General features: G+C 35.2%; 1 protein-coding gene across 1 annotated transcript in view; it reads left to right on the top strand.

The window, feature by feature from the left end:
* LNPEP (leucyl and cystinyl aminopeptidase) overlaps nt 1–25,906 on the top strand; it is an 88,089-nt gene that overhangs the window by 33,224 nt on the left and 28,959 nt on the right. The window contains exons 2-8 of the mRNA XM_081288726.1: nt 4,539–5,379; nt 9,872–10,010; nt 11,149–11,280; nt 17,783–17,903; nt 18,788–18,942; nt 20,699–20,812; nt 22,241–22,372. Of these exons, the coding sequence (XP_081144852.1) occupies nt 4,539–5,379; nt 9,872–10,010; nt 11,149–11,280; nt 17,783–17,903; nt 18,788–18,942; nt 20,699–20,812; nt 22,241–22,372 (1,634 nt within the window). The remainder of the gene's footprint in view (nt 1–4,538; nt 5,380–9,871; nt 10,011–11,148; nt 11,281–17,782; nt 17,904–18,787; nt 18,943–20,698; nt 20,813–22,240; nt 22,373–25,906) is intronic.

The following is a 25,906-nucleotide window of genomic DNA, read 5'->3' as shown; positions in this document are numbered from 1 at the left end:
AGCAACTTTGTTACTGTCTGATCACCTTCTATAGGTTTAGTTTTAAATTTTGTTAGGACAGATCTGTGGAAAGCCCAAGGTAATTCTCAGGCCCCTTTCACTTAACAAGAGTCATCCTCAGATTCTTCTTTCAATGTGGATATCATTAGAGCTTGGTTTTTAGGCTTTGATAATATTGGTGTACAGTAGGCTTTATGTGAGGGTGTGACTTTTGCTCCTAAATTGAGGGCCATTTCAAGGTGAAACCCAAGGTGTTAATGAGTTCTTTTCCCTCTGGCTAGGTTGGACTGCCAACGTTTCCTTATACTGCTTTGACCTCTAGTATTTCTTTTTCATTTTAACTTTATTGGAGCCACTTACTTGTATTCCTCCTACATTTGGCTGAGGACTCTCAGGAAATCTTGTAAACCTCTCTGGCCTCTCTGCACAGCTACTTCTCCCCAGTGCCCTTGTCTGTGCTGTACTTGAACTTCAGCTTGTCATGCTACATAGTGACTGAAGGCAGAGAATCAGAGTGATTGTGGGCTCACCTTTTCCTTCTCTCTGAAGTCACATTTTGTTTTGCCTTTTACAGTATGTGAAACAGTTGCATCATTTTGTCTAGTTTAATAGTTTATGAAAGAAAAAAATAATCTGGAATAAATTACTCTGTCATATTGGAAGTAGAAGTCTCCCACAGAAATTTTAAGGGGTTGAAGTAAACTTTAGTGGTAATTTAAAAGGGAAAAGTAAACTTTTTCTTTCTCTTTTCTTTTTTTTTTTTTTTAAAGGAGTCTCACTATGTTGCCCAAGCTGGTGTTGAACTCCTAGTCTCAAGTGATCCTTCCACCTCAGCTTCTGAGTATCTAGGACTATAGATGTGTACTCACACCCAACTGGTAAAAGTGAATCTTGGTCTCTTATGATTAGAGTGAAAAAAAAGTAAAATGAACTTATGGTGCTCATGGAATGAATCATTTCTCTGTAATCTTTCTGCCTCCCACCACTAGTCACCTGTTTACTTCTCTCTTCACAAAGGAGACAATAATTGAGTTGTAAGTATGGTAGCCAGAAGTAGGACTTTAGTTGGATGATGCATCCAGCCTTACGATCTTGTGGTTTGTAACAAAGTACTATCTGCTACAGGTAAAGTAGTAATGCATGCAGGAGTTTCTGTTTGTGTTTTATAGTAATACTTAATACATTGAAATGTAAGGAAATGGTGTGTTAGAGAAAAGGACTGTTTATATACACTTGTTCTCTGTTTGGGATTGCCCATTTGATTCTGGTGATATAATGATATATCTAAACTTAGAACTTAATATGAGTACAGTGACCAATGGGAAGAGGTTTTCTTTGAGTGCAGGTTAGGGTGACTGGATAATGTTCTGTCTGATTAGATCTTTGCATGAAAAAATCACTTGTTCTAGTTTTTTTCTTTTTCTATTAAGCCTAAACTTCTTCAACATAAAATCCCTTTTTGAGAAATTCTCACTAGAGAAATAGTTAATTTTTTTTGATAATTAGTCATCTCTTTGGAAATTTAATGAAGTTTGCATTTGGAAGATGTCAATGCTATCTCACCCTTGAAGCTTTTAGTTTTCTATAAATATGTCATAAAGACCTCAGAAAAAAAGTAATGCTTTATTGTTAGGGCCACATTTGAATATAGCAAGCCTTGTGTCTGCCCAAAAAGACTTATTTAGATCAGGCCTATTCTCTTTTGGCTTGTTTTGGCTTGTTATTTTGAAAACACATTTCATTTCCCTGGCAGTTTAGAAGGATTACAGCCTGTGGGAAGTTTGTTCCTTTTCAATTTGCTTCAGTTTGCTCTCTGTGTTATGTGCCATGGCGTCATTTTTTTGTCCTATACACATGCCCTTGTCTTTTCACTCATATGTAACCCTGGAGTAACAATTTGATTCTTCTAGGTTTTAAATATCTTTTATTTATTTTTATGTGATCTATATATCACATTCTTTCTCTTTTTTTGGACCTGGGCTGGTAAGCATTACTAAAGATGTTTAAAAAGACTGGTGGTCAAATTCCACCTGCTTTTTTAATAGAATATCTCAGGCATATTTTGACCCGGATTCACACTCCCTGATCCTCTTCCATGGTACCTGTGATTTCTTATTCTCCTCAATCACCTTTGCCTTCTTCATAGTTGCCAGAAGCTCAGGGCACAAGACCTTGTTTCTGCTGTCCCAGAGAACAGAAAGGCTCTCTGCTGACCCACACCTGGACATACCTCTTCTCAGCCTTCACCTCCTGTCCCCCAGGCTCAGAGGGAGTGTGTCTGGCTGCAGTTAAGGTTAATCTCTCTGTTGGAGTTCTTGTGACCTCTCTTCCCCTCTGGATATTACTCCAGTATTTTCCCTTTTGCCCTTCCACTTCCACTTTTTATCTTTCTTTTCTTTTCTCACAGAAATATGTGTCTTGAAAGAACTCTATGTTCTCACTATGTGTCTTGAAATAATCGTCACACATTAGGCAAAAAGTTAAAGGGCTTCTAGACCTTTTTTTAAATAACAAAATAAGCAGCTAAATTATAGCACTGTGCCAAGTACTAAAAAACTACCATAGAACATTTCTAAACAGTAAGAGTTCATTAAAAAACTTTTAATAAAGGATTTAAGTATAACAGTTATTTGCTCTATTAATTAAGTAAATGACCCCAAATCAACTAAATTATCAAACAAAATAAACTTTGTCATAAGAAGCTGAAAATTGTTGGAAGCTTAGAAGATTATTCTCAGAAGCGGGGTGTTGTAACCCCTTCCATTTTTAGATCACTCACAGGATATGGCACAAATCCACAGCTAGAAAATGATTAAATTTTTTTCAAAGAAAACTTTAAAATAGTATTTCCTTTACAAAGTTCATGATGGAGAATAGATAAGAAAAGGCACTCTCACTGATACTCCCCAAAGCAGAAATGGATAAGGTAAAAAGGAAAAGAAAATTTGTTTTTGAAAGGTAATAAAGAAAAAGGGGAAATAAACAATAACTTCATTTATATTCTAGCATGTTAAGCTGAGTTACGCAATAACAGGTGTTCACTAGGTGAACTGGGGTAGCAAGGAGAAATGATATCTAGGCAGAAGGAGCAGAGGAAAAAAGATGCATGAAGGATAGCATGCACTGGCAACATCCAGGGAGGGGATGTGAGAATGTGCTTTTCTTAACAAGGTAAAATATGATGTGGCTGCTGCTGGTCTGTATATCATGCTCTGAGTAGCAAAATTTTACCCTGATATTTATCAGTACTTCATTTCATTAAATACGAGTTGACCTTGTTTAGTTACTAAGTTGTCACCTTTTATTGAATTGAGTAGCAGGATGCATTATAATAAAATTTGAAATCATAATTTTTAAACTTGGGCTCAAATAATAGTATTATGACTAAATCACTATATATCTATGAAAATAAATCAACCCATTTCTGTTCTCTGTTTTCTCATGTCTGAAATAAAATGCTTGCCACTTCATATAATTGTTGTTAGTCCTAGAAATGATATGTATAAGTGCCTTGTAGGGAAAGGATGATTCAATTTGATAACTTCTTAAAAGCTGAAATTTTATGATTTTAAAATAAGTACAGTGAATGGTCTAATCCTAAAAAGTATTGATATATGATGGTTATTTACTCTTCTTCTTTTTGAAGGGTATCACTTTTCTCAGTGATTCTTGGCAAATTGGAGAGATGGTTCTTTGTAGTTTTTGAAAGCTTCCACTACTTTCCTACCCCAAGACTCACTAATACTCATGGTGTAGTGTGGCTATTGCAGATGGGAGTATTTTGTACTTTTGAATGTTTATACAAGTATGGAAAACAGGTTGAATTGTAGTTTTATCTGATATTTAGAGATTTTTGTCATATAATTTGTATTACTTCTTGCTTATGGAAATTTTCCATATAACTTGCTATTTTCAGTTTGGTATGGGACAAGAATAGCCCTCTTCTGGGGGGCAGAGGACAATAGTCCATCCTGTTCACCACTGGAGTCTAGAAATAGGGTGACCAGTTTGTGTTACTCCCCAGGAGGAATGAAACTCAGGGAGGGAAGAGAGAAACAAAGACCCTGAAAAGGAGACTCAAGGTTTTGGGGGCAGGAATTCTGGGGTCCAGGTGTTCAAACCCCAGAAGAAGGGCATGGACTGTAGGGGTGGGTACATCCCTTTGATCCTGTTGACTCCTGGCCCTGTGGGGATAGACACAACCAGGCAGGCCAGAGCAGCCACTCTAAAGCCTGGAGCAGGGGCCCAGGTTGTTGGGTAGGAATATATGAAGAAAATTAATCTGTAATCTCAGCTGTATTTTTTTATTTTAGCCTATTTATTTATTTTCTTTATACTGTGGAATGTTTTATTTATGTGTGGGTTTTTAATTAATGACTCAAGGAGGTCACAAGCATCTTATTTAATTCAGTAGCTCTGAGATAGAAATAAGTCTTAGTAAGGTAAAAATATCTTACATTAAGTGTTTTTGCTAGAAAACATCATACTATAAACTTTGTTCCTTAACTCTATGCCTGTCCTTATGTTTGGATTTTTAGATCGACTTCAGCTCCCCAGGAATATGATTGAAAATAGCATGTTTGAGGAAGAGCCAGATGTGGTGGACTTAGCCAAAGAACCTTGTTTACATCCTCTAGAGCCTGATGAGGTGGAATATGAGCCCCGGGGTTCCCGACTGCTGGTGCGAGGTCTTGGTGAACATGAGATGGACGAGGATGAAGAGGATTATGAGTCATCTGCAAAACTACTGGGCATGTCCTTCATGAACAGAAGCTCAGGCCTTCGGAACAGTGCAGCTGGCTATAGGCAGAGTCCAGATGGGGCCTGTTCAGTACCCTCTGCAAGGACCTTGGTGGTCTTTGTTTTTGTCATTGTGGTTGCTGTCTCTGTAATCATGGTGATTTACCTACTGCCTAGATGTACCTTTACCAAAGAAGGCTGCCATAAAAAAAATCAGTCAATGGAACTAATTCAGCCAATTGCAACAAATGGGAAGTTATTTCCATGGGCACAAATTAGGCTTCCCACTGCCATTATGCCACAGCGCTATGAACTTCACCTACACCCAAACCTAACCTCAATGACTTTCAGGGGTTCTGTGACAATTTCAGTTCTGGCTCTTCAGACCACATGGAATATCATTCTTCATAGCACAGGTCATAATATTTCAAGAGTGACTTTTATGTCAGCACTTTCAAGTCAAGAAAAAGAAGTTGAAATCCTGGAATATCCATATCATGAGCAAATTGCCATTGTTGCCCCTGAAGCCCTTCTAGCAGGACACAATTATACCATGAAGATAGAATATTCGGCGAATATCTCTAGTTCTTATTATGGGTTTTATGGTATCAACTATACAGATGAAAGCAATGAGAAAAAGTATGTAGCCTTTTCTATGCTGTATGATGACTTCAACAATATGGATCCCTTTTCCACAACAGACCTATTAACTGAATTTTTTTTTTTTTAATTTAAGAAGTTAGGTGCCCAATAGAGTGGTGGTTTGGGAAAATATACCATTACTCTTCGTCAAAGCTTTGAGTATATATCATCGTGGGGTGCAGGGTAGGAGTTTGCTGATGGAAGGGGCTGGATAAAGTTTTTCTCAGTTATATTCTGCATCATAAACCTTAAGTTATCTTCAGCTTTTACTGGTTTACTTATTCTATGATTCTAATTTTCTATCACCCTATGAAGTCTCTATAGGAAGCAGAATAAAGAGGAAAATGGATTATTCTTTAAGACCTATGTGCAGAATTTTTAGGACATGCTTAGTCAGATGGAGAAAGAGGACACAAAGCATGGTATGCTTATATATGCAATTTTTAGTACCCTTATCTTTACTGGTTTACTTTTTAAAGAAAATTCTAGTTTGACTATTGGATTCTGATGGAAATTTTTAAAAAGTCTAGGAGAAACTCTGTTTCAATTTATACAAAAAAAAAGTGAGACAAAGCACAAAAGTATTCAGCTACTTATTTGGATGATATATTTCTCCCTTTAATTCATAGCATATAGCTGGAATTTCCAAAAAGATAGATTTCACACTGTATATAGGTTATTCATAAATGGTTATGTCAGTTCTCTTATGTGCACAAAGTCTTTGTCATATCTGCTGAATGCAATTGGAGCATTCACTCTATTACTTTGTGTACCAGTATATGAATTACTGATGCAGGCAATTTGGCTAATGTTTCTTGATGTATTATGAGAAATAGTTAGAAATGAATATTTTAAACCTATCTTAAGAAAACCTTTTGATCCTTCTTAAATGAGGAAACAGGAAAAGCAGTATCTGTACTTCTCTTCAGTAAGTAATTTTAGTTTTTCTTTCTATATAATACTTTTTTGGGAGAGGAGGGTACCAGGGATTGAACTCAGGGGCATTTGACCACTGAGCTACATCCCCAGCCATATTTTGTATTTTATTTAGGGAAAGGGTCTCACTGAGTTGTTTAGCACCTTGTTTTTGCTGAGGATGGCTTTGAACTTGCAATCCTCCTGTCCCAGACTCCCAAGCCATTGGGACTATAGGCGTGCCTACTTTCACAGCTTTATATATAATACTTTTAAAATAAATGACAATTCTGTTGTTACATTTCAATTCATATATTTGACATTGAACAAAAATTTATAATTGAAGTGGCAGTTTGGAGTTCTTGATTTTAGTCCCCTTTTTATAGTCATCATCATCCCTAAGAAATATAGGATGTACATAAAAAGAATGACTTAATGTGCAAGCCCCTAACCATCTCATCTGATTAGATCATTGCCTCAGAGTCCTTGGGCCTATTACTATATGATGGGAAGTATGAATGTTGTGTAGCAGAGTAAGGTGATTTTGGGTATGACTATTGACTCTTACCATGGACTAGTTGTATTGAACTTCAAGTGCACTTTCCTGAAAATCCAATGATAAACAAATCCATGTAGAACATGCTAGAAAAATGGAACATGGTTTCTCAAAATTAAAAAATACAGTATTAAAACAGTATTTTAAAGTCTTAAAATAAATTAGCCACTGTGATACATTGCTTCCCTAGTTTACACCTCCTTTGTACATTGTTATCCCTAGCGCTTAGAATTCTCTTACCTGAGCACCACCTAATTTGTTAATTGTTTTGAGCATTACTTGAAGAAGCTCTGAAACCACTATTATAAAAATGTAGGTTCATTAACATACCTGTTAGAGTAATGAAGGCCCTACATGATATCTTGGTAAAGGTACAAGTTTAGAAGATTATTTATACCTTTTATTATTTTATTATTTATACATTTTACTTATAATTTTGAGCAGTTTTTCTTTTTCTTTCACTTTTGATTATGCTTAGTTCTACTGGAAAAGTTTTTATACTTTCTTCTCTTTAATATATAATTAGAAAAAAATATTTAAACTAGTAGATAAAGTAATTAAGAAATATATTCCTTGATTAGAAAATCAGCACGTATGTAACACCATATATGGCCACTATGTGTGGTAAGGAAACTACCTGTGTGCTCTAAGTAGGGGACAGTGAGTAGTAACCTTGCAGTTAAACAGAAATTGTTGATGACAGACTTAAGATTCTAGGTGACAAAATGATACTAGAAGAACTAGCAGACAAATTTAAGATGGAAGTTATTTTGTTTGTTTCTTCATCCTTCAGTCTTTTTCTTGAATTCTTGAAGCATCCTCTTAACAGATCTCCTGATCTGTAATATTACTACAATCTTCCCCACAGCCCCCATTTTTTCATACTGATATTGATTTGTTCCTATGCTTACTCATATTTCTGTGTTTGTTTCTATAAGTTTAGATGACCATCCTGATCTTTGGCTTATAATCCTTCAGCAGTTCCTCATTTCTAAAGTGGTTTAGTTCAAGGCCTTTCATTTCTGGCCCTTGTTTTCCTCACAGCTCTTACCTGCTATATTAAACTTCGTGTGTACTTTCCTGAAAATCCAATGAAATAAAAGCCAATATTTACTGGGAGCTGAAGTGCAGAAACTGTTGCATTATCCCCTTATCCTCTTATCCTTTCAACCCCACTAAGAAGTAGATATTAACATATTCATTGTATAACTGAAGAAAATGAGGCACATAAAGCAACTCATTTGACATCTATGGCTAGCAGATGGCAGAGTGGGAACTAAAAACCAATGTCATTTGAATGACAGAGGGACATTCTTAGCCACTGTGATATATTGCCTCCCTAGTGTACACCTCCTTTGCACATTGTTATCCCTAGTACTTAGAATTCTCTTACCTGACCACCACCTAATTTGTTAATTGAGCATTACTTGAGGAAGCTCTGAAACTAACTTTCTGAAAGCAAACATAGTCACCAATAAAAGAATGTGCTTCAAAGTATTCAGCCTATATAGAACAGATTATAATATCATTAAGAAGCAGCTTTCCCAAAGAGACTTTTGTATGAGATAGTTATAATTCCATCTCTTTTAATAGTAATCTAAGGTTTTATTTGTCTTAGAGTGTTATGATTTAATTTTAATCCATAAGTAGGCTCCTGTCTAAATAGTAGTAGAGATAACATAAAACTTTATTCCCTGGTCCCTTGTGGTCCTTCTGTTAACTACGTAAGAACATTGGGGGCAGGGTAAAGAAATAGAATGTTAGAACACTGATATGTTTATATTGTTTCACATATGCTGATTGCTATCTTTTTTGCAGCTTCCCAATTAGAAACAGTCATTTGGGCACACACTTACCAAGAAAAAAATACAGTAATTTTAAGTGTGGAAGAAGAATTGTGGTGATCTAGTATTTTAAATAAATATTAATATAGGACTTTGTGGCAGATAAATAGTTTTTATTATGATTAGTCTTATGTAATTCTCTCAAATACCATGGGTGTTTGGAAGGGAATCCTGTCACTGATTTGCCCAAAGTTACATAGCTGGGAAATTGTAGAGTTTGGGTCTTCAGACTCCACTTTCCACACTGTTCCTTTTTTACTTATCATCTGACAGTGAAAACTAAACCCCAAACAAGAAAGGTTGCTACACAGTGGCTGTAAATATGCCTTATGGCCTGGGAATGCACCACAGGGGCATACTTGCCCTGATTGTTTTATGGCCATTTGGATAATCTCCCAAATGGAGATTTGCTTTATTTCTCTAACTAATTGGAAATCTGCATTTTTCCCCCCTGTGTCTTTTTATACTTTCCTCCCAGCCTATAATTGAGGACTTTATATGTGTCATAGTCTTAATAGTTGCTACTGTGTGGGAGGGAGGAAATTTTTGATTCATCTCTGAGAGTAAAGGAAACCATAATACTACAGGACAGCTAGATTTTTCAGTCTTGATCAGGATGTAATCTGTGAACTTGAAGTTTAGTTCAGTGAAGCCAAAGTCTGTACAAAAGATTAGTGGCAATTAATGACAACCCTTCATATTGATCTTCCATCAGACACCTGTCCAAGACCTCCATGGCCAGCTGCAGCCTACCTTCCTGGCTTCATTTCTAACTACACTCAGCAGCTTCCCTAGTCCATGGACATACCTTATTCTCTTTCCTTGTGCTGCCCACTCTTCCTTGAGTCTACTCTCTTCCATTTTCTGCCTGCTCAAATATCCATGTTTTAAGGCCCTCTTCAGACTTTGTACCAGTTTCCTTAGAGTGTCTTTAGCTACTAGTCAGAATTTGTTTCCTACCCCTTGTCCCACTGCTTTTTTTTTACTGCCAGGACATGATTTACAACTTGATATACCTCTGTGTATTGTATAAACCTCTACCTCTCCTAGTTGATTGTGGGTCCTTTAGGGACTGGATTGTACCATATTTATCTTAACACCCCTAGTACTTGGCAGGATGCCTTTGTATAGTAGGTGGTCAATAACTTTTGGATTGAATTTGCATTTGTTTTAGGTACTTTGCAGCAACTCAGTTTGAACCCCTGGCAGCAAGATCTGCTTTTCCTTGCTTCGATGAACCAGCATTTAAGGCCACATTTATCATCAGGATCATAAGGGATGAGCAATACACTGCTTTATCAAATATGCCTAAGGTACTGTGTGTTCCTTGAATGAAAGATTTTTGCTCTCTTTCTCTAAACACACTTGAATTACTTAAAATACTTAAATAAGTTTGAATATAGATATTAGTTGGAATCAGTTGGGAAGTCAGCCTGTGGAGCACTTGAAAGAGAAAGATCTGCTGGACCTAGAAAGTAGGTGTAGGAAATGCAAAGTGTACTGAAGTTGTGCTGGTATTAATAGTGTGAAGTAGTACAAGATCAGAGACAGTGAATTTGCTATTCAAAACAGTGTTGTTTGATTTTATTTAATCAAAATTGTTCTTATAATTTTACTAGTAAAGAAAAAATTGACATCCTTGTAATTTGGAGGTCAACAACAAGAATAGGAGCCTCTTTCTTGAAGCAGTGGGGTGAAATCAGAGTAGTTCTAAATAGAATCATGAGGTCATTGGTTGTCTCAGACACCTGAGGGACTGTGTGCGGCCTGATAGAAGCCTCCTGGAACCCATGTGGCTAGTGGGGAGGAGCAGCCATACCCAGCAAGTCATGGAGCCCACCCCTCTAGGCAGCAGCCAACATGGTCTGTCCTTAACTAAGACTGTACTCCAACAGCTCCACTTCGAGCCATACTCCTCACCTTAGTCTTTTTCTGTAAGAGGTGGATGCCAACTTGCTTAGTATCATGGTTGGGAAATCCTGCAGTTGCAGGATTTGTGACTTACCATCTTCCAGCCCACTAAGTCTTCATAGGAGTCTTCAACATGGCACTCTACAAAGCCTTTTACATCATTCAAGGGATATCCCAGATGTAGTTTCTGCTTCTATGGATGTATTTATAGCAGTAAAGTGGAACCCTCCTAGGTTGTATAGAAAGATTTGTGTTTTAATGAAGTTTTAAAGATGAAAAACAACTACTTATATTTATTTAAAGCCATCTTGGAGCTAAAAATTCATGGATTTTGCTGTACTTAGTATGTCCTCACTACGAAGGATGGTAGAACAAACTGAGACTAAGGGCGATGCTCTGTCTGGAAACTCATGCTTAGATTAAAATATGCTAGTATCTTCACTTCTTATTTCCTATATGAATGTTCAGTTTCTCAGTGCCTTTGTCATTGTAATTCATTCCTGCAGTTACAGAACTGTCATTTTTTCTCTTTGCCTGTAGAAGTCATCAGTCCTTATGGAAGATGGACTTGTTCAGGATGAGTTTTGTGAGAGTGTGAAGATGAGTACTTACCTGGTTGCTTTCATTGTGGGAGAGATGAAGAACCTGAGTCAGGATGTAAATGGAACCCTGGTATGTTGATGTGGTAATTGTCCGAAAGCCTGTTTCAGAGTGGGTTAAGAGGAATTCTGGCTTTATTGATTCCTTGTGGTGGTCTTATGAAGAGAAGCAAGCTTTTAGATCATGCTCAGACATTTTATACCACAAATATTGTTTTACTTATTATTAATTCTACTATTGGTTTAATAACTGAAAGTAAATAATTTTCAAGTTTCTTCATTTATAAGAGAAATCTAGTAAAACATCATTACTAAAGTTTCTAGAACTGTACAATATAGTGGTCACTAGGCTTATATAATTATTTAGATGTAAATTAAAGTTAAATAAATTTAAAATCCATTTTCTCAGTTTTATTTGCCACATTTCAAGTATTATAGTAGTGTTCCTGTGGCTACCATATTGCGTAGATTGAAATGATTAGACAGATGCTGTTTTTTTAAAAAAACAAACCCTGGGATCCAGGTATTTATTGGTCATTGGGGCTCAGCCCCAACATAAAAACAAAAAACAAAACAAACACCTCCCACTCGTTATAATAGCAATCATTAAGAATACAAAAAATAATAAATGCTGGCAAGGGATGTGGGGAGGGAAAGATACACTCATACATTGTTGGTGGAACTGCAAATTAGTACAACCACTCTGGAAAGCAATATGGAGAGTCCCCGAAAAACTAGGAATGGATATGGCCCAGCTATCCCACTCCTTGGTATTTCTCCATAAGGTCTAAAATCAGCATATTATAGTGATACAGGCACATCAGTGTTTATAACAGTGCAATTCACAGTAACCAAGTTATGGAACCAGCCCAGGTACCATCAACAGCCATAAATGAGATTACGGCATTTGCTGGTAAATGGATGGAACTGGAGAACATTATTCTGAGTGAAATAAGCCAGACCCCAAAAGTCAAGGGTTGAATGTTTTCTCTCACATGTGGAAGTTAAACCAAAATAAGGGGGGAAAGGCAAGGGTAGAAAATCTCATGAAAATAGAAGGGAGATCAGTGGAGCACAGGAAAGGGACTAAGGGAGAAGGATAGGTGGGAAAAGGGAGGAACTGCAGAATGAAATTGACCAAACTATGCTATGTACATCTATGAAAATACCACAGTGAATTTCACCTTTATGTATATCTATAAAGCTCTAATTTAAAAAGAACTATAAATAAATAGTTAAGGAGGAGAGGGAAAGAGGAAGTACTGGGGTCTGAAGTGAAACAAGTTATATTCCATATTCAATTTTTTCAAAATGAACTGTGTTATTATGTGTAACTATAATGCACTAATAAAAACATTTAAAAAAGAAAGAATGAAAGAAGAAAAGCAAATCCTTATTGAGTTTATTCATAGAAAATGAGTAAGATTTTTAAGGGTCTGATTTATCTACATTTTGCCAAAATTCATTCTAGTAAAGTAATTCTGTTTTTCTTTGTCATTAATATGCATTTTAAATGATTATTTGATTATATTTTCATACACTAATTTTATAGCAGAGACCTAATAAAGTGAATATTTTCACATAAAATAAATAAAGAATAAAAAGCTCTTTTAAAGTCCCCCATTTCCCTCCCTCCTTCCCTACTTCCATTCTTGCCTCACCTTTCATCTTCTATGTTGGCTTCTTACTACCTGTAGGATGACATTCAAATTCATCATTCTGATATTCTGATATTCAAGGATGCCCTTACAAAGCTCAACTATCTTTCCAGTTGCTCCAATGTTAATTCTCCCATACAGCCAAGATAAATTATTCATAACACATATATATGCCTCATTTGTGTGTGTGTGTGTGTGTGTGTGTGTGTGTGTGTGTGTGTGTGTAGAAAGAAAGAGATTGAGAGAGAAGACTATAAGGTATAAATTGGATTTTGTTTTCCTTTTGCTTGGAATAGGAAGAAACATGGTGGTTAAATATGAACCCTGGAGTCTTCCTGGATTAAAATCCTTCTTATGCACTTTAATAACTTTTAACCCTTAAGAAGACTACATTCTAATCCTCTGAACATCACCTTTTACAATTCTAATATTACACACACACACAGACACACAACCATTTATTATAATATATATAAATAGTGTACATTTTATTTTTATCATATGTAAAATCTTTTGCATGAGATATAAATATTCTCATTTTTAGTGCTACCCAGTAGTAAATGTGTTTTTTAAGAATTAACATTAACAAATAAACAATAATTTTATTAATTTATTCTGTTTTTTAGGAAATATGGAAGAATGTAACATGTGGAATAATTCTGTATGTTAATTGTGGGTACTTGTTTATAAACATTTTTTTTAATTTTATATGTTGACTGAGGATGAAGCATTAGATCCATGTGACTGATGAGGAAATCATAGAGGTTAGATTGACCTGAGATGGCATATCAAGTTATAGTCAAAATTTTACTATCCAATAGCTATGTTGTGTCTTATACCAAATTACATGAATAACAAATGTAGACATAGTGACCAGAACTATTCAAAACTTGGAGTGTAGCAAAGGATTTTTGTTATGCTAAAATGTTGTAATCTTTAGACTGCCTTCTATTTTATAATATTTGACACAAGTTCAATTTAACAAGGTCAAGGATTAAGGCCATAGGGATTTTCTTATTAATGTGAATCTTACCAAGCAACTAAAAAGTCACGGTTGACTGTAGATTATTACATGTGACCTGTAATAATAAAGACTGTGTCAGAAGCTTGAAAAAGAATATTTGTTATTTCTGTTCACTCTTCATTCCTTAAATCTCTCCCTGCCTTTAGGAATGCCAGAATTACCTGTAAAATTCTAGGCCAGTTGTAAATGTACTGTTTTATTTGTTTGTTTTGAGGTTTTTGTTTTGTTTTGTTTTTTGCCACTGCACTGCCTGCCTTCATTTTTATTGTATACAGAACTAATTGCTAGAAGCAAAATTTAATCATGATTAGTCCCATGTGGTGTCTCTCCACATTTAAAAGAATCTTCAACTGTTTTATCCATGTGGTTAGAATTTTAATATTCATAGAAACATGACTGTTCAAAATTTCCTCAAAAAACTTTTCTACCTCAAGTGTCTTTCCACCAGCCTGGGACATTATGCACAATTCATATTATTCTTTCCCATCTAATCAATCATTTTGAATGGACTTATTTCTGTTTGTTTATTTTAGGAATGTATGCTTTTTTGTTGTTCAGTTATTTGGGAAAGTCAGCATTTTTCAGAAAATTTAGTATGAAACCTCTAATATTTTCTGTCCCTATACAACTTGCAGTCCATAGTATTGTTTTGGTGGAGGGTGGGGCTGAAACTTGATTCTGCTTTTGCTTTTGTTAACTAATGTTCATTTTTAATAATTTAAAAAACTGATAAATTGAACCTAACAAATCTTTTATTCCTCAATCTTTTTTTTTTAATTTTATTGTTGGTTGTTCAAAACATTACATAGTTCTTAATATACCATATTTCACAGATTGATTCAAGTGGGTTATGAACTCCCATTTTTACCCCGTATACAGATTGCTGTGTCACATCAGTTATATTTCCATTGATTTACAAATTGCCTTTCTAGTGACTGATGTATTCTGCTGTCTATCCCATTCTCCACTATCCCCCCTCCCCTCCCCTCCCCTCCCCTCCCCTCCTCTCTCTCCACCCCTTCTACTATAAATCGTTTCTTCCACTTATATAATTTTTCTCCTACCCCTCCTTTCCTCTTATATGTAATTGTGTATAACCCTGAGGCTCACCTTCCAATTCCATGCGGTTTCCCTTCTCTCTCCCTTTCCCTCCCGCCTATCATCTCTGTTTAATGTTAATCTTCTTCTCAAGCTCTTCGTCTTTACCCTGTCCTTGGTTACTCCCCTTATATCAAAGAAGACATTTGGCATTTGTTTTTTAAGGCTTGGCTAGCTTCACTTAGCATAATCTGCTCTAATGCCATCCATTTCCCTCCAAATTCTATGATTTTGTCATTTCTTATTGCAGAGTAATACTCCATTGTGTATAAATGCCACATTTTTTTAATCCATTCATCTATTGAAGGGCTTCTAGGTTGGTTCCACAATCTTGCTATTGTGAATTGTGCTGCTATGAACATCGATGTAGCAGTGTCCCTGTAGCATGCTCTTGTTAGGTCTTTAGGGAATAGACCAAGAAGGGGAATAGCTGGGTCAAATGGTGGTTCCATTCCCAACTTTCCAAGAAATCTCCATACTGCTTTCCAAATTGGCTGCACCATTTTGCAGTCCCACCAACAATGAACAAGTGTACCCATTTCCCCACATCCTCGCCAGCACTTGTTGTCGTTGGACTTCTTAATGGCTGCCAATCTTACTGGAGTGAGATGAAGTGTGCAATGGAGGAAGGATAGCATCTTCAACAAATGGTGCTGGGAGAACTGGAAATCCATTTGCATCAAAATGAAGCTGAATCCCTTTCTCTCGCCATGCACAAAAGTTAACTCAAAATGGATCAAGGAGCTCAATATTAAATCAGAGACACGGCGTCTGATAGAAGAAAAAGTTGGCTATGATCTACATATTGTGGGGTCGGGCTCCAAATTCCTCAATAGGACACTCATAGCGCAAGAGTTAACAACTAGAATCAACAAATGGGACTTACTCAAACTAAAAAGTTTTCTCTCAACAAAAGAAACAATAAGAGAGATAAACAGGGAGCCTACATCCTGGGAACAAATCTTTACTCCACACACTTCAGATAGAGCCCTAATATCCAGAGTATACAAAGAACTCAAAAAATTAGATAATAAGATAACAAATAACCCAATCAACAAATGGGCCAAGGACCTGAACAGACACTTCTCAGAGGAGGACATACAATCAATTAACAAGTACATGAAAAAATGCTCAACATTGCTAGCAGTCAGAGAAATGCAAATCAAAACCACCCTAAGATACCATCTCACTCCAGTAAGATTGGCAGCCATTATTCCTCAATCTTAAAGAATCCTTTTCTTTGGGAGCTGATCAAGGATATTTATAGTTGTGTTTTCAGAAATCTCCCATAAGGTCCTTGTAAGATGTTGGGCAAGAAGTTTTAAGTTGTAAGTCTTGAGACCTGAGTCTCAGTTGATTTCCATTTAACAATGTTTTTTTTGGGGGGGTTGTTTTATGTGTTGGGGAGCAACACTAAATCTCAGGCATGCTAAATCTCTCTCTGCCACAGAGCCACACCCTCAGCCCCCATTCAACAATGTTTAGAATTCTCTTACAAAGGCAAGAATGCTATTCAAGTCTTTCTTTGCTTAGATTGATTGCTCTGTTTATTTTTTATTTTATTTTTTAAATTTTGTTTTTAGTTATAGGTGGGCACAATATCTTTATTTTATTTATTTATATGTAGTGCTGAGTATCGAACCCAGAACATCACACATTCTAGGTGAGCACTCTACTGCTGAGCCACAACCCTGGCCCCTTTGTTTATTTTTTACTACTTCTGTTGTTCTTAGATTAAGCTTGATAATAATTATAATGATGAGATGATTTATTTCTAGTAAGAACTCTTAGCTATGTTCTTTTAAGGAAAAGAAAAAGAAGTAGAAAGGAAGAGAAAATACCGAAGTACCTTCTTTTTATGATCATTTTATTCCGGAAATGGGAATAAATGAACCCTTTCATCAGATTTCAGTTTCATTGACAGTCACATCGTGTGTATTTAACTTAGTATTTAACCCATAAAAGAGAAAATACCCATTTAAATAATACAGGTGATTCTGTCTTCTTTCCCACTTAGCACATGTCCTGCAGTGAATGGGCAATGAGACACATGAACTGTTATTCTCTTAGTTGTTTTCACTTACTGTGTGCCATCAAAATGTGTTTTACATGATTTATATATAAATATAAAAAATGGGACATAAAAACAAGCCCTGAATGAAAAAAAGCAAAGAATAAGTTGTCCCAGACTGAAAGAAAAATTGTGGCCATACTTTTGAAAGAGAATATTTTGATTTATAATCAGTTTTCTACAATATAATTTCAATAAATCTGCCATTTCTATTTTGTATGTAAACTTGAGAGTTAACTCTACTAGTAATATGTGACTCCTCTGTATTTAGTGCTTGCTAGATGTCAGTCTCTATGATAGGCGCTGAAAAGATAAAAGTTAAATACATATGATGTGAATGTAAATGAAACTGAAATCTAAGGCTCTTCATAGTTCGTAAGTAAAGAAAGAACTGCAAGTAATGGGAGAAGACAAATATCAAAAAATTTAATGGGCAAGTGCTTATAAACTACTATAAAATGACCAAACCTAACTTACTTGGGATGTTATGAGAGTTTCAAAAAGAAAAGGAATTAGTAAGGTATTTTTTGAACATTGTTGTATATATGGAAGGGACTTACTAAACTCTATGGGGACTAAAAGAATTGTAAGCAAAAGTTTCTGTCCTAAAATATCTCATACAACTGTGTATTTCTTAGGTATGCCAGTCCTGACAGTGCTCACCTGAATATTGTGGCATTTTAATTGTATCTCTCCTTATATCACATATAATGTTTCCCTTTAGGTTTCGATATACACTGTGCCAGAAAAGATTGGTCAAGTTCACCATGCCTTGGAAACAACTGTGAAGCTTCTTGAGTTTTATCAAAACTATTTTGAAATTCAATATCCACTTAAAAAATTGGGTAAGAATCACCACACTTCTGATTTTTACTGCAATTGTAATAAAGATTTGTATTGCAAATGTTTTTTAGAGATAGTTTTTACTAAAGTTACTTTTAAAAGCCCAGAAACATTGTTAATGCTTTAAAAATTATAATTATTAAATTATTTACATTCTATGAATATAAATAACTTGGAGCTTAAAACACTTATAAGTTATGGGGCTGTCGGAAAGGTACTATGTAAGTGTGATTAGCTTAAGGCCCTTAGTCTGAAATTTGACTGACTTTCAAGAAATTTTGTAATTCAAATAACAAAAACTGCATAATGGGAAATCAGGAGAGCAAGAGGATTTTAGTACTTTTCGATGTAGAGCTGTTCCTAGAGAGCTCAATATGGATGGGCCCTGAATTTTGTTCCTCTTGCTCTAGAAAGCTGATTGGTTGTGGAGGCATTTTTTTTCCTTTGGTAAGGGACAGTGAGTCACCTGAGAGGAGGTCAAATCTTTCTCAGCTGACAACTAGTTAAGGAGTATGGAGAGCAAGAATAAGGATGGTGCATGCCTGTAATCCTAGTGGCTTAGGAGTCTGAAGCAGGAGAATCAGGAGTTCAGAGTCAGCCTCACCAAGGGTAAGACACTGAGCCAACTCAGTGAGACCCTGTCTCTAAATAAAATACAAAATAGGGCTGGGGATGTGGCTCAATAGTTGAGTATCCCTGAATTCAATCCCTGTACCAAAAAAAAAATAAATAAATAAAAGGAATAAGGATGGTTCCACTTTCTAAGGAGTATAAAAATAACTCACTGTCTTCACCATGATAAGCCAATGAATAACATATTTTTTTTAATTAGGGGGTGTGCCTTATATGAGGAAAAGTTGATAACATTTTTCCCTGTTATCTCTAGATTTGGTGGCCATTCCTGATTTTGAAGCAGGAGCAATGGAAAATTGGGGTTTGATAACCTTCCGAGAAGAGACTCTTCTGTATGACAATAATACTTCTTCGGTGACAGATAGAAAACTGGTCACTAAAATCATTGCTCATGAGCTGGCCCATCAGGTATTAACAACCAGTGCTCTTATATCTTATAATTGTGTCTACTTCGTATACTAGAGCTTTAGAGTACATGTAGATGTTACTAATTATTCAGCTTTTTAAAAAAATATTACCTTCTCTTATAATAAAAAGGCACTTTTTAGCACAAATTTAATTTCCAAATGAAAATGTTTTTGTTTGCATAGGATGTTTAAAGCATTATAATACCTTAAGATTGGTAATAATCTCATTTTACAGATGAAGAAACTTGAGAATCTGCTTAAATAAATGATTTGCCCAAAGTCACATGGCTAATAAGTAGTAGCATTTGGGCTTGAAGTCACTATCTCTTTGAGACCCTTTTTCCCTAACAATTTATAGCTTCTCAGTGTAACTTTTTGTAGGTGGGTTCCCTAAATTGCACTTTCTCTGACAACTCTTAAATCCACAGTTAGGACTAGATTTAATTTTTCTTCTTCTACTAGAATGGGGTTCTGTGTTAATGTAGGAGAGAGAGGTTCTGAGTAAAGTGTGAAGGCATCTTTGTATGACACAGAGAAAAAGAAAGAAAATTTTGTGAGTATACAACGTGCCCTCTTCTTCAATACTTTGTCTCTGCTGGGCTCTGGATGTGAAGTCCTTGCCAGGGTTGTGTATGGTTCAGGGTGTCATGAGGGGCCCCTTGTGGAGGAAGACCAGGAAAGGAATTGGTCTGCTTACTGTCTACCTACACATCTGTGTAGGACTTGGTAGCCCTCGTGAAGACTTCTTGGCAAGCTGGAATATGAAGCATTTATTCACTGTTATAAATGGGCCATAGATAAAAGGTGTCTTTGTGGATTCTTCTACATCTATTATTTCCAGAGCTAGCCATTGCCACTTGGGGAGTATTTCTCTCTTATTGCTTCTTTAGGACTTATAAAACATCTTCCAGTGAAACAGGGTTTAGCATAAGTCTTAGAAAATTTTCTGTTATAATTCTGTAAAGTGTTTTGTTTTAGTATCTTGCAACTTGATTTTTGCTGCTAATTTTAAATAAATCATAGGCTACCTTAGCTAAATTTTACACCCTACAACCACTTTTTATTTCAAAGATTTTTAACATACATTTTTTTAGGGGAGTCTCATTATTTTTTTCTTTCTTTTTATTACCGCATAGAAGAAAACGTTTAAAGATGTTCCCAATTTCATCTGTTTATATCAATGGCAACTTTCTTAAAGAATGTTGTTTGAATTCAGGTTTGAATCATGCAAATGCTATCTCTGACTTGGCCAATTGAGGAGAAACCTAAAGCATGGACCCCCTGACTATAGGAAAAGCTCTCACATAGAAAGAAACTTTCTTAGTTAATCTGCATGGTTGTAGATATAATGGAAAATAATACTATTAACTTAATATTAGAAAGTCAGTTTCATTATCTAGGAAACCTCATTTCCATGAGGTAGCTAAAAAAGTTTTTATATCCCTATTTGGTATGTTATATAGTCCGTTTTTAAAATTCGTGAATATACTAATAAATATATTAGTACTCTTTCTTGCTTTTTTTCCCATTCAGTTAAGGTAAAATATTAAAAGTTTTATTTTACTTGTAAAGGAAATTTACACAACTTTTACAAATCTCTGATTAATTCAAGTATAGTTTGTTTGAACTGTAATACCAGTATATTTTAAAGATATCTTAATCTGGTTATGTACAGTTAATATGACAGTTCAGCCAGTTTTTTGAATATTCCTGAGAATGTAATCATCATGTTGGTTGGGACTTTGTTTTTCCAACAGTGGTTTGGTAATCTGGTAACAATGCAGTGGTGGAATGACCTATGGCTAAATGAAGGTTTCGCCACTTTCATGGAGTATTTTTCTTTGGAAAAAGTATTCAAAGAGCTCTCCAGTGTAAGTATAATATTTGTCTTACTTGGAATGCTAAGTGGAAAAATAGTGAAGTTATGTTTTCTTTGCATTTGGAGAAATGAAAATGTTTCTAGAAAACTATACTAAAATTCATCCTTGTTAATGATATCCATACCTTTTTGGAAATTTGACAATGAAAATTACACTTTTATTGATATGTTTTACTGAAATTATGTAAGTTTATATGTTTTTGTAATTAAAATTAATATTTTAAATTGCTTTCCTACATTCTGTTTTTAAAAGGTATGGCTCTTCTGCTTGATGGGATTTAGATAAGGTTGAAAAGCCTTTTTTGCAAAGCAAAATGTTTTTTTTTTTTATCTCGTCTATAAAGAGAGAAGAAAATTAAGACATTTTGTAGTAATTATATCACTCTGTTGTCACTACATGAATACATTCTTATAATAGCAATATATAACTTCATACAAACAGATAATTTATCCTTTTATGGTACAGACCATATTTTGTATTTCCCCAAAATGTGGAATATCCTTCCATGATAGAGAGACCTAATAATGTTGTCACTGTTATTAGACTTTGGAGATATTCTGAATTTAGGGACATTTGAAAACATTAAGCTATGATATGCCATATTTTGCCAAAATAATTCAATTCTATGAGTGGAAAAGTGTAAATATTTTTTTCAACCCTTAAATTCAGTGACTTTCTGTTAAACTTCCTGGAGAAATGAGTCAAGACTGCTTTAAAGCAAGAAGTGTTCTTTGAGCTTTCAATCTGAAGTTTTTGTTTAGAACTTGTTAAAATTTTTCAAATAAAAGGAATTAATTTTTAGCTAGAAAAATAAGGCATTCCGAATTTGTATACCCTATTTAATTAAGCAATGAGATATATAGTTTCACCACTTGGTGGTGCCCAGAATTTTGAAAACCCCCTAATATGTATTCTTTGGGAGCTCATCTGCTGAACTATCAAGAGTTCCTACTGTTTAAGAGATATTTTACTTTAATTGGCTCTCAATTAAGAGAAATGTATATTGTCTTGTTAAAAATCCTGTACTATCTATGAGAAACCAGCTTAAAGTCCAAGTTTTTTTTTAATTTCAGTTTTTATTTTAAAAATTAACTCTAGCCATTTTATAATATTTATCTTGGATACCCACATTTGGCATTTGTTTACTTTAGTAATGGGCTCTTACCTCATCTGTATTCTGTTCAGGAAATGCTGATTTTCTTGTGACTAGGTTATAATTACACTTTTAAATTTAAGGGATGTGCATTGAGGTCATAATCTTTCTGGATTTTCAAAAGTTTATATTCTGAAATTTAGTGTAGCCAATTGTTTTTTCATCATGACTTTTAGTAATAATTAGCAATAATATCAATAACTGCTGTACTTAACCTTTGCCTTGGATACATTCATGATATCCTAATCTGTTTAATTTTTTACTAGTATGAAGATTTCTTAGACGCTCGATTTAAAACCATGAAGAAAGATTCGTTGAATTCATCTCATCCAATATCATCATCTGTTCAGTCTTCAGAACAAATTGAAGAGATGTTTGATTCTCTTTCTTATTTTAAGGTATTGCTACGTAGAAAGAAAGCAACGGCAGTAGGCTTCAAGTTAATTTCATAATGTCAGCCAGTTGCATGATTTAGATTATTTTAAAAATTAAGTGAATATTATTTTCAGATAGCCTGCTAAACTTTAAATGTTTAAATTTTTAGCATTTGTATCTATTGAAATTTTAGTCTTAACTTTTTATGAGGTTTCCTTTATCTGTCTCTTTTTAAAGTTCTGTGACTAGTTCTCCAGGCAGTTACCAAGATTATGTAGCAATACATCCTTCAAAGTTGATTTATGCTACAGATCTGCAAGTAGAACATGTTCAGAAAATGACCTAAGTAAGCCTGGAGTTGTGTTACTCAGCATTGAGGGATATTCTAAAGTTAGGATTACTAAAACAAGTAAGCAAAAAAACATTTTAACTATTGAAGATTATAATGCAGGATCAAAAAGAAACAGGCTCTAGGTTCAGGGATGAAGAAAATATAAAAAATTAGGAATCCCATTAGGATCACTGTAAGAGAACAAAGAAATCAAGAAGCTATCAGCATCATTGTTTTGAGGACAGGGGTAAATGTTATGGCTTATTTACCTCCTCATTTTGGCTCTTGAATTAATTAGTTAATAAATTCCTGCAATAGAGCTGGATGCAATGCTGTACACCTGTAATCCCAGCAGCTCAGAAGGCTGAGGGAGGTGAAACAAGAGTTCAAAACCAGCCTCAATAATTTAGTGAGGCCCTAAGGAACTTGGTGAGACCCTATTTCAAAATTTAAAAATGAAAAGGGCTGGGGATGTGGTTCAGTGGTTAAGTACCCCTGGCACAACAATAAATAAATGAATAAATTCCTGCAGTAAATAGGGAAGAAAATACATAAAACTTAAGATATAATTCATATAATCAAAAAACTCAAAATTTAGGAGGTGAGTATTTGTGGACCAGGAAGAGAAATAATGTATGCTGAAGTGGTACAGAAACTTTTTACTTCGGATGCTGAAGAGAGATTCTTTGGAGGAAAATGGGAATTCAAATGAGTTAAATAATAACAATACTGGTTAACAGGAATGGGAGAAACAGGGTAGGACAAGAATGAAATAATGGGGTTTACAAAGAAAAAGTCGGGACCACTGTCAGGCAAGAAATGCTTATTTAGAGATAACATATGACTGCAGTGGAAGCCACATGTGGAGTACAGAAAGATGAGAAAGGTAGCAAGGCCCAGTTGCAGAAGTTCCTGAATGCCATTAGGAGTCCGGATGTTTTTTCTGTATGTAGTGGAAAGCTTCAGAAGATTTTTGAACAGAAGAATTACTTGATTAAAGTTACTGTTTAGAAAAATTAAATTGGTTTTAGTTTATAAAATAGATTTAAATGAGGGGAACCCTTAAGTCAGGAAATTGCTGCTGAAGTTTAGGCATGTAATGTAAAAGATATATAAGGTATGGTAGTAAGAGTAGATAGAAAACAATGGGCATAAAAAACTGGGTTGGGGTAAGTACTTAAAGGACTTTGTGATGGGTTAATACAGATAAAGAAGGAGGCAGAAAAATGTTTCCCAAGGCCAAACCTGACTGTGAGAATTAGTACTGCTAACAAGAAAATCAGGAGTTTCATTAGCCATATTAAATATATAATAGGCTCCCTTTATCTGCAGTTTTACTTTCCATGGTTTCAGTTACCTGTGGTTAATGGTGCTTGAAAAAAAACATTAAAAGGAAAATTCCAGAAATAAACAATTTGTCAGTTGTAAACTGCACACCATTCTAAGTAATGTGATAAAATCTCATGCTGTCCTGGTGTGAATCATCCATTTGTTCAGAGTGTTCACACTATGTATGCTACCTGTTAGTAACATAATACCCATCTTAGTTATCAGATCACCTACACAGTATCACAGTGTTTGTGTTCAAGTAACCGTTATTTTACTTTATAGTGGCCCCATGCACAAGAGTTGTGGTGCTGGCAATTCACATGTACAAAACAGACACCATAGTGCTTCCTTTAAGTGAAAAGATGAACCTTCTTAACTTAATATAGAAAGAAAACAAATTATGTGCTGAAGTTGCTAAGATCTGTAAAATAAGACATTTTGACAGATTACATTCACATAAGTTTTATTTGACAATATATTATCATTATCCTAATTGTTCATTTTATTATTAGTTTTTATTGCTGATAATCTCTTACTAGGCCTAATTTATAATTTAAACTTTATCATAGTTATGTATATATTGGAAAAGGCATAGTGTACCCAAGGTTTGGTACTATCTATGGTTTCAGATCTTCTGCGGGTCTTAGAAAGTATCCCTTGTGGATAGGGGAAATTACTGTATTTCAGTTACAGCTACTGCAGTGATGTGTGTGTGTGTGTGTGTGTGTGTGTGTGAGAGATGCTGGGGATTGAACCCAGGGCCTTGTGCAGGCGAGACAAGTACTTTACCAGCTGAGCTATATCCCCAGCCCTACTGCAGTAATTTTTAAAACCTATTCTGGAACTTTCAATAAGGAAAAATTTTAAACTTGTGGTTCTGTTGTTGTATAGAACATACTACCTTTAATATAGAACTTAAACAGAGCAGTTATTTTAGGATGTATTGACAGAGCTCTGTCTGCCTCCAGTACCTTCCTTCCAAATCCAGAATTCATTATCTCCTGGTCATGTTGTTTCCACAGCATATTTAACCTCTATTGATATGGTAACTACTTGTTTCAGAATTGAAAATCTGGCAAATATCTCCCATCATTGAGAAAAGCAGGAAACTGAGTAATTATCAATATTTTGTGTAAGAAAAAGTAAATGACAGTAGGGAATGTGTTTGACAAACATGTTCTGTTTGTTCTTATAATCATCAAACCCAGGTACTAATGGAGGTATCTTATGAGCAAGTTTTACAAGTACCAACCTTACACCAGCTATTGTTCTGGGTTCTGGGGATACCACAGGAAACAAGCTAGACTAGCTTCTGTAAAGCTTCCATTTCAGAGGTCAAAGATCGAGACAGACACTATACAGATGAATGAATAAATAGGTGTTATGATACCAGAAATAAAACATGTAAGGAAATGAGAGTAACAAAGCAAATGTTGGTCTACATACCACAATTGGGGAAAACCACTTGAGAGGTGGTATTTGTATACTATTTGAGGAATTTTGAGGGGAAGAATGTACCAAGCAGAAGTAACCAATGTATAGAGTTTGTGTACAGAGAAGAGTTAATGTTGCGGGAATGAGACTGCTATCTTTTGAAAAATCTGCTTGCAAGACTGGCCCTTGGCTGGCATCTGGGAATCTGGATTTTGAAAAAGTTTTTATCATTCCATGTGCCCTCAGTTATACCAACAATGTTGTTTATGCTAAACATTCTTGCCTTTCCTTGAGTCTGGAATTTTGATATATGCCAGGTAGAGGACACCTCTACAGATAGTATCTTGGGTGCTGAGTCACTAATGAGCATTCCTGGTAGAAAATATTTCACATATGTTATCCTGTCTTGCTGGAGGGAATAACTATATCCTGTATGATTGCCCTGGGAGAGGACTCCTGAAGG

The sequence above is a fragment of the Spermophilus citellus genome, assembly GCF_964194105.1.
Source record: "Spermophilus citellus genome assembly, chromosome: 1".
Classification (NCBI taxonomy): domain Eukaryota; kingdom Metazoa; phylum Chordata; class Mammalia; order Rodentia; family Sciuridae; genus Spermophilus; species Spermophilus citellus.
The sequence above is the reverse complement of the archived record's forward strand: the minus strand, read 5'-3'. Positions and strand labels throughout refer to the sequence as shown.